Source organism: Arvicola amphibius, chromosome 3, assembly GCF_903992535.2.
Source record: "Arvicola amphibius chromosome 3, mArvAmp1.2, whole genome shotgun sequence".
Lineage (NCBI taxonomy): Eukaryota > Metazoa > Chordata > Mammalia > Rodentia > Cricetidae > Arvicola > Arvicola amphibius.
Window position 1 is genome coordinate 57,462,397 of NC_052049.1, and position 20,774 is coordinate 57,483,170.

At 37.3% G+C, this 20,774-nt stretch overlaps 1 protein-coding gene and 1 non-coding gene across 2 annotated transcripts; both read right to left on the bottom strand.

Moving 5' to 3' along the window:
* Nucleotides 1-324: 324 nt before the first annotated feature.
* Nucleotides 325-20,754, bottom strand: Tmem167a (transmembrane protein 167A). The gene is made up of 4 exons (XM_038321971.2): nucleotides 20,605-20,754; nucleotides 10,392-10,501; nucleotides 7,794-7,828; nucleotides 325-2,709 (listed from the first exon to the last, which is right to left on the bottom strand). The coding sequence occupies exons 1-4, from the start codon at nucleotides 20,605-20,607 to the stop codon at nucleotides 2,639-2,641; spliced, it is 219 nt and encodes a 72-aa protein (XP_038177899.1). The 5' UTR covers nucleotides 20,608-20,754; the 3' UTR covers nucleotides 325-2,638.
* On the bottom strand, nucleotides 9,742-9,876 carry LOC119810955. Its single transcript, XR_005284890.1, has one exon. It is a non-coding gene; the product is annotated as a small nucleolar RNA U109 (small nucleolar RNA).
* Nucleotides 20,755-20,774: the final 20 nt, after the last annotated feature.

The window sequence follows — 20,774 nt, forward strand, 5'->3', positions numbered from 1 at the left end:
CAAGGTCAGCTTACTCCATGCTCTTCTACAAGTTCTACCCTCAATTAATCATCGCTCTGCATTTGCTCCTAGAATCTTGGGATTATCTCAATAACAAGTGCTAGCACATTATACTTCATATACATTAACCTTTCATTTATATGATGAATACAGGGAAACTACTCATATTTCTATTTTCAATGGTTACACATCATAAGAACTGTGTAATGTTTCCTGAAATATAAATTACTTACAAGTGCTAAACATTTTTTTCAGAAATAGCGGCAAAGATTTGCTGGACTTTGTAAACTTGGAAAACTTAATTCATAAAAATGTGTTATCGGATGGTATGAGAATAATTTTATTATGAAGATGAAGGAATTTATTATAAATTACATGTTCTTACTAACCCAAGTAGGAAATATCTTGAATGGAAACGTATAAGGTAGTTTATGGCATAAGTAGAAGAGATATTAGCAAGACACTGAACTGAGTTTAAACTTTTCAAAAATATATGACAAATTTGACAAATATGTGGCTTCTGACCATCTTGAAGGACTACTTGGAAATAAGGCATGTCCCTACTCTCTCAACGGCACAGATGACACTCATCAGGAACCAAACACCAATACAAAACAAATGTTGAGACATGGATTAAAGACTCTAGAGCCAATCTGGAGCTTGCTAGCCCCTGGGTCTCAGCGTCCTTCCTCCCGTAAGCTGTGTATTACAGCCACTGTGTAGAGGCCAGATGCCTGCAGTGCTTACTGCTCCTCCACATTCCACCAGAACAAGGAGCTGAGTACCCTGTGGGCTTCACACCCCTACACCACCCTGTGGCTCGGAAAATACGAGTCAGGGTTTACACATCAAAAACGGCAATCACTCTTTTCTTTATCAAATCTTGTACTTTTGCATCGATCCTACACTCTGGAGAGCCCTACTTAAAAAGAGAGAAGGATGGCGGGGATAGAGACATGCTGCTACACACAGTTAACTGTTTTATGTTACCACACATAGTCCAAATTAATTATGTTCCTCTCATTTCCACCTACACTGACTGAAATGTCAAATTAAACAGAACATTTTAGGCCTGATCCTTTATTCTTTCCTTTTTATGAGATGTGTGCTAACTTAGGAAAAAACGTTGACAACACTTCCGGAAAATTCAGTTGGTAGCAGAGATGGACAACAGATGGCCACCCAGAAATCAGACCTTGAAAGATGACTTACTGTGCACAAATATGCTAATGAGCGAGTCCTATTTTGGGGACGTCCTAGAAAACTTTGACCTACTATAAAGCCCAAGATGCAGTTCAGAGCAGAATAATTACCATAATCTGATTTCCTGTCCAAAGTAAAACAGACAGGTCTTAACTAGCTATAGACATTCCAAAGATCTTTTTGAAAAAAAAAATAATTCCAAGAAAACACAAAGTAAGCTTCTTTGATGTTACCCTAATCTTCAATCCATGCAGCTTCGAGCAGTCTGTAAAACTGCTAGTCTTGGTGGTCTAGCAAGCTTTGTGCCTATCTGGGCTAGGGTGATATGCTGTTTAAAAAGGCTACAAGTTCAGTACTCTGTTTCTACAGAATTTCATTTCTCAGAAATAGTTTCTTTTATACTTAAACCAGTACTTAAACAATAAATGTTATGTATAGTATGTGTTTTCAGGTAGATTAAATTCATCTTAGCTTTAAAATAGCAATGGATTTCCACTTCCAAGTGCCTTTTGATACTAAGGCTTCATTCCCAATCTTTGCATACAACTACATTACAAACTGCTCAAATTCTTGCTTCAGTGTCAAAGCTGAGAGATCCTTAGACTGTAGTATCCAGACTAAGCAGGTATGAGATGTGTTTATCACCTACGCAGTTAGAAAAGAGATTCCAGTTCAAGCTGACAGAAAAGAAACTGTATTTAAAGTGATGTATTAAAAACACAACAAAAACCACATTTGGGATAACTACAACGAATGCTCTATTTGGAAGACCTGACACTAAGGGGAATGAAAAACATATGATACTATTAGTCTACTATTTTCTACTTGCTTTTTTCCATTCTAAGAATGCTTTTTTTTTCAGAGAATGGTAGCTGTATCTTTGACCACACTTGACCATATTGTATTAAAGAAATGCAGGTTTTGTTTAAAATATTTTACACCTGTAATAATTTGCCAAGAATAGAGGTATTCTGGTTAGCAATCAAAATTGTTTAAATATGAATGCAATCCATAAGAACAGTAACAACAACAAAAATAGAACAGTTTTTTTTTTTCCAATAAAAATAGGCCAGTCACTAGAAGGCCTCATTCAGTGAGGACAACATTTTTAAGCCCTAGTGAAAGGAGCCTGTGGAATCCAACAACTGTTTGTTCTACTTCGTGGCCCGAGACAACAGAATGATATTTGCTGAAAGTAATACTGGAGCGACAGACTGAGGTTGATTGCTATAATCACATCCTGTGTATTAAACTGTTACATCTTAATTATTTATATAGCTCATTGGTCCAATAGCATAAAAATAGAGAACAGCATCTCGAAATTTATCTCATTTCATGTTCAGAGATAAAAGCGTTAACTATTCTTCCCATTATTTTCTGGAGGCAAGTCTTTGTTTAGAGTCTGATGGCAATCACACGCTGGTTGTTTCTGAAGCTATTGTATGAAGAGGATGCTGAAGGCCATCACTATACAGCATACAGCAACGTAAGGACTCTTGCGTTCACCTGTTGAAAAAAGGAAGACATTCATTTTGGTTGAATGAATGACTAATAAAGATATGATAAGGTTACTACTGAGAGATGGGAAAATAAGGAGTTGGAGGCAACATAAAACAAACTCAATACAAACTGATTAACAAGGTGTGCTAAAATTGCAGCTCAATGCAAGGCAAAGAACTTAAAGACTCCGAAACAAAACCATCCTTATCATGTGCTGTTCATGTATGTTTTCAAGCAACAGGGTACATGTGGAGGTTAGAGGACAAAGAGGACCACTTTGGAGCGGACTCTTTCTTTCCAACTGTCTATAAATTCTGGAGTTTGAACTCAGATCATCAGGCAAGTGCAGAACCATCCTACTGGCCCATCATGAGATATTATTATTATTATTATTATTTGTAACTCTGTGTAGGTTACAAGAGTGACCTATGTAGACGACAATGTCACATCTCAATATAAAAAGGCTGGACATGACTGGCAGCTAAACCCAAGTTATTTCTGAGACCTGTACCTGAAAGGACCAATGCCGTGGCCCTGCAGAATTTAGGAGAGAGCCAAAGAAATGCTCTCCAGCAACTCAGAGCAAAAGGATAGTCAGGTCTCTTCCTAAAAAATAAAACAAGGAATTTCTCCCTAAGTAATCTAATGCAGAGCATTCAGCAATATATCTTGTTTGTATTATGGTACCAGTTCATGACCTTTGTAGTATTTAGAAGACCAGCAAGATAGCCAATATGACCCCATTAAAAAAATAGGCATGAGCTCCTCCATAGCTGATGACTACTTCTGATACACATGGTACTAAGTCTTTTACAGTCAAACATTCTTTATCTAATCTTTGGGATGAGAAGTATTTCCATTTGGGAGATTTTAGAATACTTGACTAGATTTCATTAGTTGAGCATTCCTAAAAATTGGAAATTCTCTGAAGTCTGAAACATTTTGGGCATTATTTCCACTCACAAAATTTCTGAAATCTCAGTATTTCAATAATTTATTGACTTAAAAGTAGGTATTAAACACAATAACTTCTTTAATGAGTCAATTCCACATTCATTTAAGAGTGTACATATGTAGACACTTTCTTTTGCCTGATTTAAGATCTGATGTCGGCTTGTGAAAGTGTGTTGCTAGCATACAGACCATTCAAGGGAATTCAATTCATTCTCACTGTTGCTGTGTTTTTAGCACTTTAAACTGTACTAATTCAGAGGGTAGCAGGCATAAAAAGTAAAGCAGCAGTCACATGGAAACAGCTGAGGTATGTCTGAGTTCTTTGCAAGCCTAAGAGATGACTTTGACTAGCCTTACTTGGTTTCTTCCACAATGTGAAATTCCACTTCCCTATAATTAAGCTCCTTAGTTCACCTTAGATACTTTTTACCTGGCTCTCATGTCAACCTTGACACCCCATTAAGTAAAATTCTCAAGGTCACTGTCAATGTTCAGAGCTTCTTCAATGTGTCAACACTGATCTATTAAAATATTACATCTATTAAACCAGCATACATTTATTCAGGGCTTTTGCCGATAATCCCATCCTCCAGAAAGATCACCAATCAATATAGTCCACAAATATTGAGGCCCTATTCTCAAATCCAAACTAAACCAAACTAAACTGAACTGAGCCAAACTAAACCAACAAAATTCTCAAATTAAACCACAGTAAAGTAAAATAACAACCACAGACTTGGTGTTCTCAATGTTTTTGTTTTTTTAAATTGCCTTTGCCCCCGCCCCCCAACAGACATTTAATAGACTGACTTCTATTAAAGGAGAATCTATAATGTAAAGGTGGTTTTAGAGTAACACTGATTTAACTTAAAAAAAAAATTAAAAACAGAACACACTGGTTTACAATGTTAATTCATTAGGGCTAAATAAAGCCCCACAAAACACCTCACTGATCCATAAACTTTAGGTAGATGTTATAAAGTCTGTTATTCTTTTCAGGGCTGGTATGTCCAATGCTTAGCACAGTCGCAATAAACACCCAAAGGGAGCAATTACCCCTGAATTGAGTTTTCCATCTGCTCAGTATTAATTCCTGAGGAAGTTCTTTTCTTTCTCATCTCATGACTTAGAATGCTATAATTTACAGATGGGTTTCATTTTCATGTTTTTCATTTTCTTAAAAGAGACTGCCATGTGGTAGAGCTGAGCATCTTTAGTTGAACTCGAGTAAGAAGGTTGCTTCTTGTCAGGTCGTAGCTTTGTGTAAGTGAGTGGGAACAGTTGCTGTCATATGATATGTAACAAGATAAGATGACCTGTCTCCTGCCTCAGTCCCATCACAATTGCATCCTCTCTTTGTGGATATACTGTGTGTTAGGAATAGAGAGCAGCAGGCTCTTGAAAAAACGTGTGTCAGCACCAGAATTTTCAAAGCTAGTTTGCTAAAAGAAAGCAAATGCTTTCAGATTTTCATAACGCTTTTAAGTGAGCCATTCAAGATGTGTGTGTGTGTGTGGGGGGGTGTCATATAAATAGCTGTGCATGTACAAAGGAAAGGCAGTTAATAACTGGACAGAAAAACAGACCATAATTGAGGGACTCATCAAGACAGGCATATTCTATATGTCTGATGCTTTAAGTTCTAGTCATAATTATGCACAAAAAGGACACTTGGCTTGGCTACTAAATAGAATTGTCTACAGATCTAACTCCTATTTAAAACAAAGCTAAAAGTCTTTATCTTTTTATTGGAAGTTATAATAGAAAAGGAAAGTTAGCTCTTCTCCCAGATCTCTACTGTCTCTCCCTGCAGGATATTACTCAGGTTTTTAACTACCTTGTTCTTGGCGATACTTTGGTCTATAATGTATTTTCTTTTTCAGAGTGACTGGACTCCTAGGCAGTTTGGTTTACACTTAGACTTAGCAATGAGGGTGACAGTCTGTTTCTCTTCTTGGTTCCTTTGCAGTGTTAATAATTTCTTCTTCTGTTTTAGGATCTGTACCCATTATTCATGACTGAGTGGCAGATAAGCCTCTATTCAAATCTCTATAAATCTAAGCCAGGCCATTTTAATGTTAGCATCACTGACATCTTGAACTGGAAAATTTTATTGACTGGCCACCTATGCATTGTGTATTTAGGGAGATCAAAATCCTATACTCACTATATGTCCCAGACTCTATAGTTTTGACAATAAAAAAAATTGTCCATGGCATGTTTAATTTTATGAGATACAACAATGTTATCTATAAAATTCATGTCTAAAGAGAACAATAAGGAAACAAAAATCTCAAAAAGTTTTAAGTGATAGGATTGGGCTATAAGTTGAACACATATGCAAGAGAATCCAAAATATTCCCTGAATAATAAAACACTCATTTAAAGCCAGCCATATTACCTATGAATTCTCATGCTTATTTCCATAGGAGAGAATAAGGCATCATGAAGAACATAGAGGAAGGAAAACTTCACATAAAAGCACATTTAATAGTTAGGGGGATAATGCTTATCTTCTATCACTCCATCAGAATGATGGCTTTCAGTAAGGTATTCTGAGAAATCCTTTGTACTTATCAACTATCCAGAAGACTTAGAAACATGGATAATTTAGCATTAGACTGCTAATTTCTAGTAGGAACTTGCCTATCATCTAAAAGTCCTATGGAAGGAAAAACTTTCTCCTGAAAGTTAGTGAAATGATTAACAAATGATGTCAGAACACTCTGAAGTCCAATTTACACCTCAAGTGTGCTTAGGTATGTTATACTGGCTCCCAGGACTTTAGAAAAATGTCTAAGTATTCTTCTTTTTCCTTCTTTCTTTCCTCTTTCCTTCCTTCCTTTTTTTTTTATTTTTTTTTTTTTTTTGGTTTTTCGAGACAGGGTTTTTCTGTAGCTTTGGAGTCTGCCCTGGAACTAGCTCTTGTAGACCAGGCTGGCCTTGAACTCACAGATGTCTAAGTATTCTTAAGCTTAGTTTTTATTTTGAAACTTCCAGCAACCTTGTTTCTTGTTAAACACTAACTTCTAAGGTTTCTACAACTCTGAGAAGCTGAACACAGAAACAAAACAGGAGAAACTAGGAACCAGGAACCGAATTTGTAAATTCTAAATCCTAACTCAAGAGTTAAGTGTGGACCATGTGGGTTGTTGATAAACTAGCTTAAAAATAAATGGCATAAAAAGGCATACTCTTTAAATTATGAAATTAACTGTGCTTTATCAGAAGAAGGTTGTTACAAGGAAATTCAAGGCTAATAAAATATTGAAATATGACATTGTGTATATACATATGTTTAATTACAAATACAAGTCATGCAAATATTTCCAAAGAAGACAACAACTTTACTTCCAGTCTAAGCACAAACACCACAAAGTACACAAAGTATTTTTTAATTAGATATATTAAAGATGATATAGCTGATTATTAAAAATTATTACTTTTGCATTGCATTTCATTTACTTTCTGATCACTCTGAATTTGCGTGAACAGTGTCAAATATGAGGATAAAATAAGAAGTCAACCTGACGTATATTTAAAATGCAAATAACCTTACTTAATAACTTATTACACGTGAATGAAACTCATCCTTGGTTATCAAAAACAGTATTTATGAGGGCTGGTGAGATGACTCAGTGGGAAAAGTGCCTGCCCTCAAGCTTGCTTCTACAGGAATTATTTGTGTGGAGGAGCAAAGTAACCACTACAAGCTGTGCTCTTCACACGCACATTGTAGCGTGTGTACCCTCACCCTTACACAAAACAAATATTTAAAAAGTGTAGCAAAAGTCTTAAAAATTATGTTAATTTAAGCAGTAATTTTGAGAAAATGATACATGAAGATAGTTTTTACATGAGTCTTTGCAATATTCTAGACTTATTTCTTACAGAACATAGCTCTGTGTTTTATTATTTTTCCATATCCCTGTTAATAAAATATTACCAAGTTCCCCATTACATCTAGTTTTAAATAGCAGAAAAAAAAGCTGGGAGAATTCTGTAAGTTCTTACAAAAGTACAGAAGATTGAGAAGCCTATACTTGGAAAACTGACAATTAATTGCCAAGCGTTTAACATAAATAAGGTGTCCAATAATTTATAGTTGAAGAAATGAATGCAGATTAGACACTTACCAATTCGGGCACACTTCCAAAATATTCCCAATAGTCTACACAGGATAAAACAGAACAAAAATAATTCCCAATTACTGCGAAAGCCAGTTCATTTCCGTCAATATCACAGAACACTAATTCTACATACTGGACTTTAAGATGTGCTCACTGGTCAGGAGCGACCAGTTATATATGAAAACTGGGCCAGAAATACCATGAACCAGCACTGGAGAGAAGCTACTATTAACTGGACTGTATGTGTTTCAGAGGTCAGAATTAGGGCACGTTAATGTGAGAGTGACTAAAATTTATACAAGAACTCAATGAATTAATTCCTTTAACTTCAAGCTCATTGTCACCTCCAAAAGCAGAAAAAATTACATGTTAATTTAAGTAGTAATTTTGAGAAAATTACACATGAAGATAGTTTTTAGATGCGCTTTTGTAATATACAAGATTTATTTCTTGCAAATTATAGCTCTGTGTTTCATTAATGTATAACTCTATGAGCGGTCCTTACATGTGCTAGTCAACAAGGAAATATACATAAATGGCTACATTTTCAATAAAAATTATTAGTTTAGGTAGAAATAAGCATGAGTGTATTAAGTGTGACATTTAAGACATATATTCCAGGAATAACAATTAAGATGAAGACGTTCTTTTAAATTCCATGAATAAGAAAATTATGAATATACACACATAAATGGACATATCATTTATTTGTATATAAAAAGCAACAGCTTTGGCAAAAGCAAATTTGAAAAAAAATTTGAAAAAAAAAACAAAATAAATCAAAACAGTACAGCTGTTTTGAGGTATATACATAGTTGTAACTATGTTTATCTATGTTTACAATTATGTTTATAAACAGAGTACTAATTAAGATGAATCAACCTTATTTATTTCTAATATGAAGACTATCTTCCTTATCTGAAGAGCTTAAATTTCAAGGATATTTATGTACTTTTTTTTTTTTTTTTAAGGAAAGACAGTTAATGAATCCTCACATGTAAACAGCAAGCTTACAGGCAAATACAATTCTGAAAATAATCTAAGCTACTGACAATGCCAGACTGTGCTTTAACTATTTAGTGTGAGGCCTGTCAGGCCACACTTCATGGCTTTCAGAGCAGTATCCATGCTTGGAGGACTTTATGAGGAGTCTGCAGAACAGTTACAGGGCTGTGCAGTGATGTGCACTAAAGGAACATGGGGCAGGAAATCTAAGCATTACTCAGAATTGGCTTTTTCACCCAAAAATAGAAAACTGAGGTCACCCTTGTAAAACCATGTGTGTTTGATTCTCTGCACCTACGGGTCACAGAGTAAGATATCTGAAGCACCTTCATGGGAAACTCAGGACCCTGAACAGTTTGAAATCACCAGGCCACAAAAGGCAGGTCTCCCAAGTCTAGTCTAGGAATAAGGAGCTTTTACTCTGGACTTAGTTCAGACCTATCCAGCAGTGAGCTGTTTCAGAGAATTTCCCAAGGCACACCTCTGAACATCTAGATTGCTCTTTTTATTTTTTTAAAGGAACTTTGTTAGTTGCTAAAACCCACTACAATCTGTTGCTTAATTTCTATGGCTTGAATGTGTATGGCTCTGCTGACAGTGCTGTAAGCCCAGGGAACTAGGAAAACACTGTCTAAGGAGCAGTCCTTTAGTGCAGCCCTGGTCCAGACCATTTGTATCAATTTTTAGAAAATGGAGGTAAATGTAAATAGTCAAGTCATCAAAAATGCGCTGCATCAGACAGTGAGGTAACTCCACCCAAGCATGGTAAACACAATGACAAATCTCTTGTGAGTCTCAGAGAAAATATGTAAAGAGAATCAAATAATCACTTTCACAGAAAAGAAGTTTTTATTTATAATCAAGTAAAATTTTTTCTAATTGTACACACAACTGACCCTATTAACTTATATTTTGAAATGTAAAAACAAGAAAGCCTTTTGGGGACCTTTAATGTAGGAGAAATATACTACTACTCAACCTCTACTGGAAGGCTGGTAGCCCTGAGAACTCCTTGATCAATGTAGCATGTAATGGATACATTCCTACTCCCAAAGAGAAGAGGGGCAGACATGTCCACATGCAACTTCTCTTTGAAGAGAAATTTTATGACAGCGCTAGAATAGGAAAAATGCTCAATTCTAACTTCAGTAGTGACTACTTTGTAAGATCAAACTCCTTTTTTATTGTCTTACTTATTATATTACAATTCCAAAAAAATGATTAGAATAAAAAGCTAAAAAAATCATGTACAATAGGAGCTCAGAGAAGGGGTGGAAAGGGGAAAAACATGTCTACAAAGTTACCAAGGCATTGTCATAACAATTGATGGATATATAACATGTCTCACCTTCATCAGATAAATCTTTAGTCCACTTTTATTCAGCATGTGAAATTTCAAGCCACACTAGATCATTTTTGAAGTTTACTCATTAATTTAGTAAGGTACTACAAATATTTTAGAGCTTTCAAGCATGAAGAAAATGCAAAAACTTACTCAAAGCTAAGTTATAAATTGAATTAAACTATCTAATGACGCTCATGGTAATTTACATTCGATGCTGGTGAGAACTGACTTGACCAATATCATTAGGAACATACCCAGTTTTATTTCTGTCCAGGAGGCTGGGTGCCAAGGATCGGATATAAGCACACGTACATATAAGCAGCAAGATTACAGTCAACAGACTCTGAAAATTGAAAATGGCAGACTATAAAGAGAAAGAGAGAAAACAAAACAAAAACAAATTAATATTACAAGAGAAATTTCCTATCCAAAAAATGCCACACAATTCCACATTACAGGCAAACACGATGTTGCACAACATGCAAACAGCATCATGAAGTCTTTAAAGGTGTACTTTCCTTCCATTCTTTAAAGTAAAGAATGCAGGAGATGCATCAGAAATGTAAATCCATGAACCTGAATGTCATGGATTCAAACCACCGGAGCCAAGTGGACTCTGTATATAGTGAATGCAGATGCTCAAGACGTGCAAAGTACTAGACAGAGGACAGGTGGTCTCCACACTGCCAGGGGCTTGCTGTGTGAGCCCCGGGGACCAGTAAGTCTTAGCCTTCATTTGGCATTTACAAATCTGAGCAAAGCCAGGGAGAAAGATTAAATACTGACTAAAGTTTCTATCAACTGAGCTTTTTGCCTGGGATATGCATATTTTAAAAATATGAAATTATGTTCCAAGCCCTGATAAATATTAAGATTATTAGACAATGGTGAAAGAAAAGCACCTGCCCTTCCTTTTTTCAGTTACTTGTTATGTAACAGTGCCTTCTATTGTAAAGTTTTACTAGGAATCTTAAGAATTATATATTTAAAGAGGCAAACAGGTAATCATGGGTTTCAAGTCTAAAAAAAACTAGAGTTTGGTTCATTCCACTCAATATTCAGGTCCTCTACAAGAGCACCAAGTACCCTTAACTGCTGAATCTTCTCTTTAGATTCTCAGTGCAGCTCTGCTGGGAAAGCTCCCTGAGCCCAGCTGTCCTCCTTCTGCATTCCTGCTGTTATTCTAATGCCTAGGCTCTTCTGGAACTAGAGATCCCTTGGCCTTTGCCTCTCAAGTGCTGGGATTCCAGGGGCACTTTCCCTTAGGAACCTTTTCTATGCCTCACATAGCAACTGACACTTCTGCAATACAAGACATTCCGGAAGTGTGAGCACTGCACAGTCGATCTTTCACACCTGGCAATGTGTCTGAAGCACAGTGCCAACCCAAAGAAGAGATGTTTCACTCAGACACTTTTAAGAAGCTGCAAGAACATCATATAATATGATAAAAACTCTTCTGTTATTAGACACTTCCATTAGGAGGCACATAACATACATCAATCCCAGTCAGCAGTCAACAGTATGCCTATTTAGTAAATTTAGAAGATTTTTCTTTCTCTTCCTTCCTTCCTTCCTTCCTTCCTTCCTTCCTTCCTTCCTTCCTTCCTTCCTTCCTTCCTTCCTTCCTTCCTTCCTTCCTTCCTTCCTTCCTTTTTTTTTGGTTACTCAAGACAGGGTTTCTCTGTGTAACAGCTCTGGCTATCCTGGAACTCGCTTTGTAGACCAGGATGGTCTCAAACTCACAGAGATTCTCCTGCCTCTGCTTCCCAAGTGCTGGGATTAAAGGCACCTACCATAACAGTGCAACTAGATTTCTTAAAAAACAGGAGGAATACATCATAATTATTTTTTTCAAATAATTTTTCAAAAATTATATTAAAAAATAATAATTTTTCAAAGGTAAATTGCCTCTTGTGAGGTTCACTTGAAAATCTCAGAAGCTAGTGAAAATGCTATGAACTTCAAGAGATAAGTAAGAGAAACACATGGTCAAAATGCACACATAAATAACCTTCAGAATATTATTAATATTAATATTATTAATGAAAAATGAAAAAAAGTCAATAAAGAGTGCAAAACCTTCAGCTTACTAAGCTTAAAAAGAATTACATTACATTAGTAACAAAGGCAAAGTTTTAGCAGGAGGAAAAAACCCCCAAACCCAAACAACTACCTTAACACAGATATAAGGCCTTTGTATAATTACTATCAACTGATAAAGTTCTCAGTTCTCAAGCTAAGGCTGTAAAGCTAACCCATAAAATGAACTTAATACCAACACATGACTTCTGAAACAGTGATGGAGGAGGGTCATCTGTCTATGTGTTACTTTTATTGGTTAATTAATAAAGAAACTGCTTGACCTGATAGGTCAGAACATAGGTAGGTGGAGTAGACAAAACAGAATGCTGGGAGGAAGGCAGTCGCCATGCCTCTCCTCTACTAGACAGACGCAGGTTAAGATCTCTCCTGGTAAGCCACCACCTCGTGGTGCTACACAGATTACTAAATATGGGTTAAAGCACGATCTGAGAATTAGCCAGTAAGAGGCTATAGATAACGGGCCAGGCAGTGTTTAAAAGAATACAGTTTCCACGTAATTATTTCGGGTGTAAAGATAGCTGGGTGGCGGGACGCAGCCCCACCATTCATTCAACAAAACAAAGAGTTGATTCTCAAGCTTATATATGAAAAAAAAAAAAAAACAATGGACAGGATGATTTTAAGAAAATTATTTTTCTTAAATTGCCAGGCATTACTAAAATTATTTTTACATATTTCGATAAATTACTGAAAAATACAAGACTTGTACATTATTAACCAATAGTGCTTAGTGTGTGCAAGCTTATGGATTTGTAGTTGCATGCATGCATGGTGGCAAGAGGCTTAGTCCCTCCACTCTCCACCTTCATTTTTAAGGTAGGATCGCTCGTGAAACTTGGGCTTTGCTACTTCAGCTAAACCAGCTCAACAGGGAGTTTCTGAGACTCTTCTATCTCTCTGCCTTTCCATCCATGGGATTATAGGATCACTTTAAAAAATATTGACACAGGGGGTTGAATTCAGGCTCTCATGCTTGCCTGTTAAGCAATCTACCAACCCTATCCCCACTTACTAATATAACTAGTGACAAAAATGATTATATACAAATTATAATAAGAACTGGACAATGCAAAATCTCAATGCTAGTATAGCCTTAGATCTATAAGTATTGATTCAAAGTGGGAAAATAAGGATGACTGTGGGTGGACTTTATTAGTGAGTGTAAGTTTTATGGTCTGCAAAGGATGAACAAAAACACTTGTAATAGCTATTTTAATACTTGTTTTCCTGGGTAAAGATTTTGCTCACTTACAAAGCAAAGGTGTTATTTAATATGTATTAGTTTTTAATTAAATTTGGTGTTAAGTTGATGTCTGTAAAGCCAAATGGTTAAAACACTGCCACAGTGGTTTTCTTTCAAAAATCATTTGACATGCACATGAATATACTGATAGTATTTCTCTCTAGGCAAACAACAATATGCATATTTAGGGTCCACTCTGGGATATAAAGTTGACACTAAGGATATAAAGTTAAATTGTCCAAATCTTTCCTTATTTGGAGCTCAGAACTATTAACAACTACTGACATTCACCTGATATTATTATTTTTAATAATTTATTTTATTTGCATTGGTGTTAAGGTGTCAGATGCCCTGAAATGAAGCTACACTACAGACAGTTGTGACCTGCCATGTGGGTGCTGGAAATAGAACCAGGGTCCTCTGGTAGAGCAGTGATCTTAACTTCTGAGCCATCTCTCCAGTCCTCACCTGGTATTCTTTTACATCTTCATACCCATCATAGTTATTACATCTTTATGTTATAGATGACAAACACACACCCCAATTATCAGATTAGAAAAACAATGGGTATTTTCAAAACTAAACAATATTATATTGTAGCACCAGCAAGAGATGGCTTGGAACCCTGGGGGGTTAACACAAGTTTTCAAAAGAAAAGCTTTAATAAGAAAGCAAATACATGTTAATCCACAAGACTTCACTCAGAAGGAACATTATGGTAAGTTCCAGAAATACAACACAGCAGTGTGTCTGTGTATGTGTGCTTGTGTGTGTGTGTGGGGGGGGGGGGGAAGGGGCTGGCTAAGGAATTTTAGAATTAACACTTATATTAAACCAAGGATTCTAGTGGTAAAATGGCTAGTTTAACAAAGTAGGTTTACTATCTTCTTAATGGGGTATCTAAATTAAGGATTTCACCATGTATTCTGCTTTTTTTTTCCCTGAAAACCTTTAAAAATATGCTTAATGGTAAGACACCGAAGCTGGTGTCTCTCTCTCTCTCTCTCTCTCTCTCTCTCTCTCCTCTCTCTCTCTCTCTCTCTCTCTCTCTTTGTGTGTGTGTGTGTGTGTGTGTGTGTGTGTGTGCGCGCGTGCGTGTATGAAGGAAGTAGAGTTGCCCATGCTGAGTATACAAAAAGCTCATCTTAGAGTTGTTTTTCTCTTCCTGTGTTTGAAGGTTTTCATAATAAAAGATAAAACAACACTCACCATCATGTCTATTATTAAGTGGAATGTGTATATATAATTTGTATGTGTACAATCATTTACAAATGAAAGCTGCTTACACGTACAAAATATATGATATATGCAACTTTGTTCAGGGATTTAAGAAGTTTATATTTTAAACGGGTAATATTAGATGGTAAAGTCTTTCAGATGTATTTAGACTCTGGTCAAGACTGTTTTCTAAGTTAAGGACACTGGCCTGTTACCTGTAACATTTCTCCTAATGCTTAGCATCTGTTGTCTACTGATCCAAACTTACTCTCTGGGTTAAAAGAAACAGATGCCCTTATTTAGTAGAAATATCAATGAGACTTTCCATATAAAGATCTTAATAAGAGAAGAATGGGAGCTAAACAAAGATAGCACATGATAAAAAAAGATGTAAATTTCATTAATAACAGGCATTACTGAGAAAAATCAATTTAGATTAAACCATTAAGCACATGATTTTGCTAATTATCCAAGAGAAGTCTACAAACTGTTGTGAATTTATATTTATTTGTCAAAGGTATTTCAGATAAAGGAGCAAAGACAAAAATATTCTTCCGATTATGCAAACGGCCTAGGCTGTGAAGGCCCAAGGTAATTTCTACCTAGTATTCACATTTACCACTTTCTGCAACTCCAGTGTTCTAAAAGACCCAACTTTGAAGGTGCTCACACCTTGAAAAGGGTGTATTGTTCTCATTCTAATACATACAATAAATTCACTTTCAAGAGGTATGTATAGCCGAGAAGGCAAACTTGCTAATTGAGAACTCTAGATACTCAATGACTCCACAATTTAAAACAGTAATTATTAAATATTCAAATTATCAAGGGGTCACAAATACATATGCTCTTGTGTGCTGATTTGCTAATTACTAACTTCTTTGGTCTTTCTACTTTTTAAAGTCCATGGGTAATATAAGTAAACGTAGAGAGTTACAGGTATCAAAGTAAAATACAAAACCTTCACTGGGTTCTGAACTCTTTTCATCCCTAGAGCAATGGTTCATCATCTTCTCAACACTGCAACCCTTTAATATTTAATACTCATGTTGTGGTGACCTCCTAACCATAAAAGTTATTTTCATTGCTACGTCATGTCTGTATAATTTTGCTATTGTTACAAATCATAATGCAAATATCTGAAATACAGGGTATCTGATGTGATCCCCAAAGGGGAACCACTGCCCTAGAGTAACTAGAAGATTATTATTGTTATTTCTTAATACATAAAAAGACTCTGGCTGTCTTTCCACACATCAACATGAATTTATGCAGATTTTGTTTTTAATGGGATGCTGCCATAAAGAAAACTTAGAAACAACATTTTCCATTTAAGTTCTTCATTCTTTTAGTGGCTTAGCGAGTTGCCACACTTCCTGATCTATACTTTAATTTGTTACCTGTAAAAAGGAATATTTTGTTAACCCCGATGGGCACACTGTCTCCAAACCTCACTCTTAAGTGACATGCAAAGACTATAATAAACTCTGCTTGCACAGGTGGAGGTATTCTTTAATGGGCTAGAGGTGAGAGAAGGGGAGCACTGGAAATGTTGGGTCAAAAGCAACTTATTGATCTTTCTCCCCCCAAGATAATGAAAATTTGAATGCAAAGTCTGTTGCCACATGTGATTAGAAACACACTCGTATGTGTGTACAGGTAATTTTTTTGCATGGGTCCATTCTGTCTACCACATCTATAAATGTTTCCTTTTCATAAAGAAGCATCAAATGACATTCCCTTGAAACAGGGCTGCCTGTGGCATTTACTGAAACACAGTATCAAACACCATAGTAACCCTTAGGCTGTGGGACACAGAAACCCTTCTTTGACTTTAGATCACTTACAATTTTGCATTTCACTTTAAAACACAGCATTAGAGACTACCAAATTATTCTCTTCTTAAGCTCTTCAATTGTAACTCTCCATTGCAGACTTATCATCAACCATAACTAACCAGAGCTTCCAGTAGTTTGGAACAACTATGTTGGTTCCTTGAGTTAAAGCAGCCAGATGAGAAGCTACTCGATATTCTTTCTGATGTGCAATTAAGTACTTAAGTAGTGAAATAATGAAAGGGTCCATAGGCACTTTTATTTCGAGTCATTCCTGATTGCTAAAGCTATATCCACCAAGTTTGGAAGTGGGAGCTTGCTCTAGAATTATAAATGAAAGCAGCCTGGACATTTGTTAATAGAACTTTTAAATTAGAAATCTTAAGAAACCACCTCTAAACATTAGAAATATGGAATTGGGAATAGTTGGGACCAAACAAAAACACCCAAAAAATCTTAAAAAAAAAAAAAAAAACACAGGGAAATAAATTAGTAGAGTAGGCACTCTACCTCTAATGACTGGTTACTAACAAGATTTAATCGACAGAAAGGATGTTTAACTTACTGGATTTTCCTAAGTATTGGATCACTGTGCTCCTTGCAGATTTATTTTTAGCATCAGCAAAACAAAATGTTCAGCCTATTAGCTGAGTAAGAGGCTTCTTTCTGTATAACACTGTCTTAGAGTTTCAAACGTTTATTGCTCACATTTAAACTGAAATTTTATTGACATTAATTCCTCCAGCTTAACTCCAAGAACACGTTAAAATTAAGAGTTAATCTATAAGGATGACCGCAGCCAAGACTCTAGGAAACAGAGATACACAGACTGAACTGGTAATCTCCTGTGACCTGGACAAGCCTTCCAATGGAGGGACTGGGCACCAACCCAGCCACAAAACCTTTGACCTACAAGCTATCCTACCTATGAGATGTGCTGGGGTTAAGAGTGGAATAGAGATTGTGGGTGGCCACCCAATGACTGTTCCATCCTCAGACCCATGCCACAAGAGTGAGCCCACTCACTCTGTCACTGTCTGGAATACCAGGACCCAGAGCTGGATGGTCCAGAGACCTAGGACAGAACCAAACACAACTGGAGAAAAAAAAAGTTAGTGTAACGATGCCTAAGGATATTCTGCTATACTCAGAGATTGGTGCCTAGCCAACTGTCATCAGAGTTTCCATCAATCAAGGATGGAAACAGATGCAGAGACCCAGTCACACATTAGGCTGAGCTTGGGGAATCTTGCTCAAGAGAGGTAGAAAGGATTGTAGGAGCCAGAGGGGTCTAGGACACCATTAGAAAACCCACAGAATCAACTAAGCTGGGCTCATTCATAGGAGTTTAGAGTCTGAACCAATAACCAGGGACCCCATACAGGACTGAACCAGGCATTCTGTATATATGTGACAATTGTAGTATGATCTTCTTGTGGGACTCCTAGTAGTGGGAGAAGGAGCTGTCTTTTGGAACCCCATTCCTTATATTGGGTCACCTTGCCCAGCCTTAATACAAGGGAGGTGCTTAGTCTTACTGAAGCTTGATACGCCATGTTTTGGTGATATGTATGGGAGTCCTGCCCTTTTCTGATGAGAAATAAAGGAGGAAAGGATATAAGGAAAACTTCGCTCAGGATAAATAAATAAACTAAAAAAAATTTAAGAGTTAAATATCAAAGACAAAAATTTAAAACACTAGCTAGACTTTTTTGACATAAAACTAGTTTGTTTTCTCCTTAGGGTAGAGAAGACCGCAGAAACCAACACCCCTAACTTAATTATGGTAAAATATATATCATACTAGGAAAATAGATCAGCATTTTATCATTTGCAAACCTTGGTCAGGTCAGCATTTTCCAACTAGATTTTACTTAGCAATTAATATGTACTATTATCCTTTAAAAATGGGAACCACAAAATGGAGATAAATATTAGCTCCAAATACAAAAACACCCAATCTACACAAGTGACCCAAACTGACTGAATACACGCATGCCCTTCAGGACCAGAGGCTATTACACATGACTACTTAGCACATACATTTATCACCGAATAAATCAACATTTCTTCTTAGTTGCATTTGCTCTAACGAGCCCTGTTTCAGAAGTGCATAAACACTTTACTCATTTTCTACTACAGAACTTTATGAGTCAAGCCACAGTTCAGAGTTCATACACCCCAGGCAGTGTTAGTAGCTATCTAGTCCAAAGGTGGAACTAATACCTGATAGCTTTAAAAAATGAAATCATCATAGGACACCTCGATAGAATGATTGAAAAGACATTCTGAGGGGTAAAAAACAAATCCTACTATGAAAAAATGTATTTTGCAATCAAGAAAAGACAATCAAATACAGGCTGTTTGGTAAAACAGAAAAGCTGAATGCTGGGCGCTGGCCATGTATCATTGGCCCCTCTCTAGAATTGCTCAAAGCTTTAAACACAGCAACTCCCCAAATTTAGACTTAAGAACATGTACAATTCACCCTTCAATGTGGGTTATGCCTCCATGGAGTCAACAAATCACGGACAAAAAAAAGAAAACTGGAGAAGAAACTTGCACATCTGCACTAAACACAGGTGACATTTTTCCAGTTACCATTCTGTAGGGAACCATTAAGATAAACCCAAGGCCTGGCTTTACTTATTAGGTATGAGAGCAGAGGCAATTCGGTCACCCCACTTTTCAGCTCCTTTACCTGTAAATACCTCAGAAGTGGGAGCTAACAGCAAGACAAGGCTTAGGAACTCTTTTAAAACAGAACTTGATACACACCAAGTACTAATAAACAAAAGCTTTTTTGTTTTTTGAAAAAGTTAAAACACTATCAGTCTTAAACGATCTTTGTTTGTTCTATGAGCAAAGTTATTCTACTTCAGTTTCTTGGTAAAGAGGCAAGAGAGCATTCTTCTAAGTTTAGTAACACCGTATTAACAACATCCTTATGGCTAAGTGTATGTTACTGTGTGGTAGGCAGCAAAACAGGCTGCAATGGCCACTAAAATATTAATCCAGATAACAAAAATGTGCCAAGCAATGCTACCTCCTTTCCCAGGTGCTAATCTTGCTTAGGAAAGACATTCCAGTTTATGCACAAACCTTGAAAAATTGTCAAGAGAGCAGGAAGGACGACCTGAGCTTTTGACAACTGTTCTAAAGGCTGTATACTGAAGATGATGCTGGAACGACTCCCGGGAACTCAACCTCAGTATCACTTCACCATGGAATCCCGGTGGGAGGTGGGGTCATGGCTGCTTTTCAGATGATAAAAAATACATGCTTTCGCTAGGAATATGCTTATAAATGGTTTCTAAATTCACCTAAGTGGTGGTGCAGGGTTCCTTGCCTTGACCTTTGTTGTGGTTGCTATTTTCTGATTTGCACTGCATGCTTTCCTAAGGTCTAAGCTATTAAACAATCATTAACACTAACATGAAATCCCAGGGAGGGCGGGGGTTTGCGAGGAAGACCCTGGCCGGACATTACTACGAGAAAGCACATTAAGCTCCTACAAGACAGATCCAACTTTGCAGGGAACTTGAATCATTAAACATCCGTTCGCAAAGAAGCACCATTACAATTGTAGAATGGTGTGGAAGAGGCCCTATCTCAGAGCTTTGGATTCAACAGTTGGAACAGAAGGTGTAGGATCTACAGTTAAGGAAAAGCAGCAATCTATTAATTATCACTGTAAGATGCGGGCTGGGTGATACACGGAGCATAAATGGAAGGGGAAAAGGAAACTGAAAGTAGCGTTTGAGAGTGAATGTCCACAGATGTATGTAACCGACCGGCCGAACATGCCACCGAAACTGTACTACACAGCTCAGCAAGGCGGCCTCTTCGCGAGGGGCCGAGCCCACCACCACCCGCGGCTCTCCCTAGGGCTCTCGGCCTGATGCTCCGGGACGAGCCACAGAGCCAGCCGCTCGACTCCTCGGCCTGTGCACCGCCGGTCCCGGAGACCCTGGCTCCAGCGCACCACAGCACTCGCACCATCCCCGCCGAGCCCCGCAGCCCCTCCATAAAGCCCAACCGCGGCCCTGAAGCCCAGGTTCTTACCATAGTGAGGCCGGTGCTGGTCCAGCCACATCACCCTTCCGGGCCGGGGCGGAAGAGGACGCCCGTCCGCTGCGCTTCCCGCTCTCTCCGGCCGCCCGGTTGGGCCTATCGCGGCGCCTCCGCCCAGCCTGCGCCATCCCGACTCTGTGATAGGCTTTCTTTACCGGAAA

What these genes read in the sequence shown, in the direction of transcription:
- Tmem167a (XM_038321971.2), bottom strand. An exon ending in CTGGACAGAAATAAAACTGG is followed by an intron (nt 7,829 to 10,391) that starts GTATGTTCCTAA and finishes TATCCTGTGTAG; the next exon opens with ACTATTGGGAATATTTTGGA. An exon ending in TTGGAAGTGTGCCCGAATTG is followed by an intron (nt 2,710 to 7,793) that starts GTAAGTGTCTAA and finishes TTTTTTCAACAG; the next exon opens with GTGAACGCAAGAGTCCTTAC.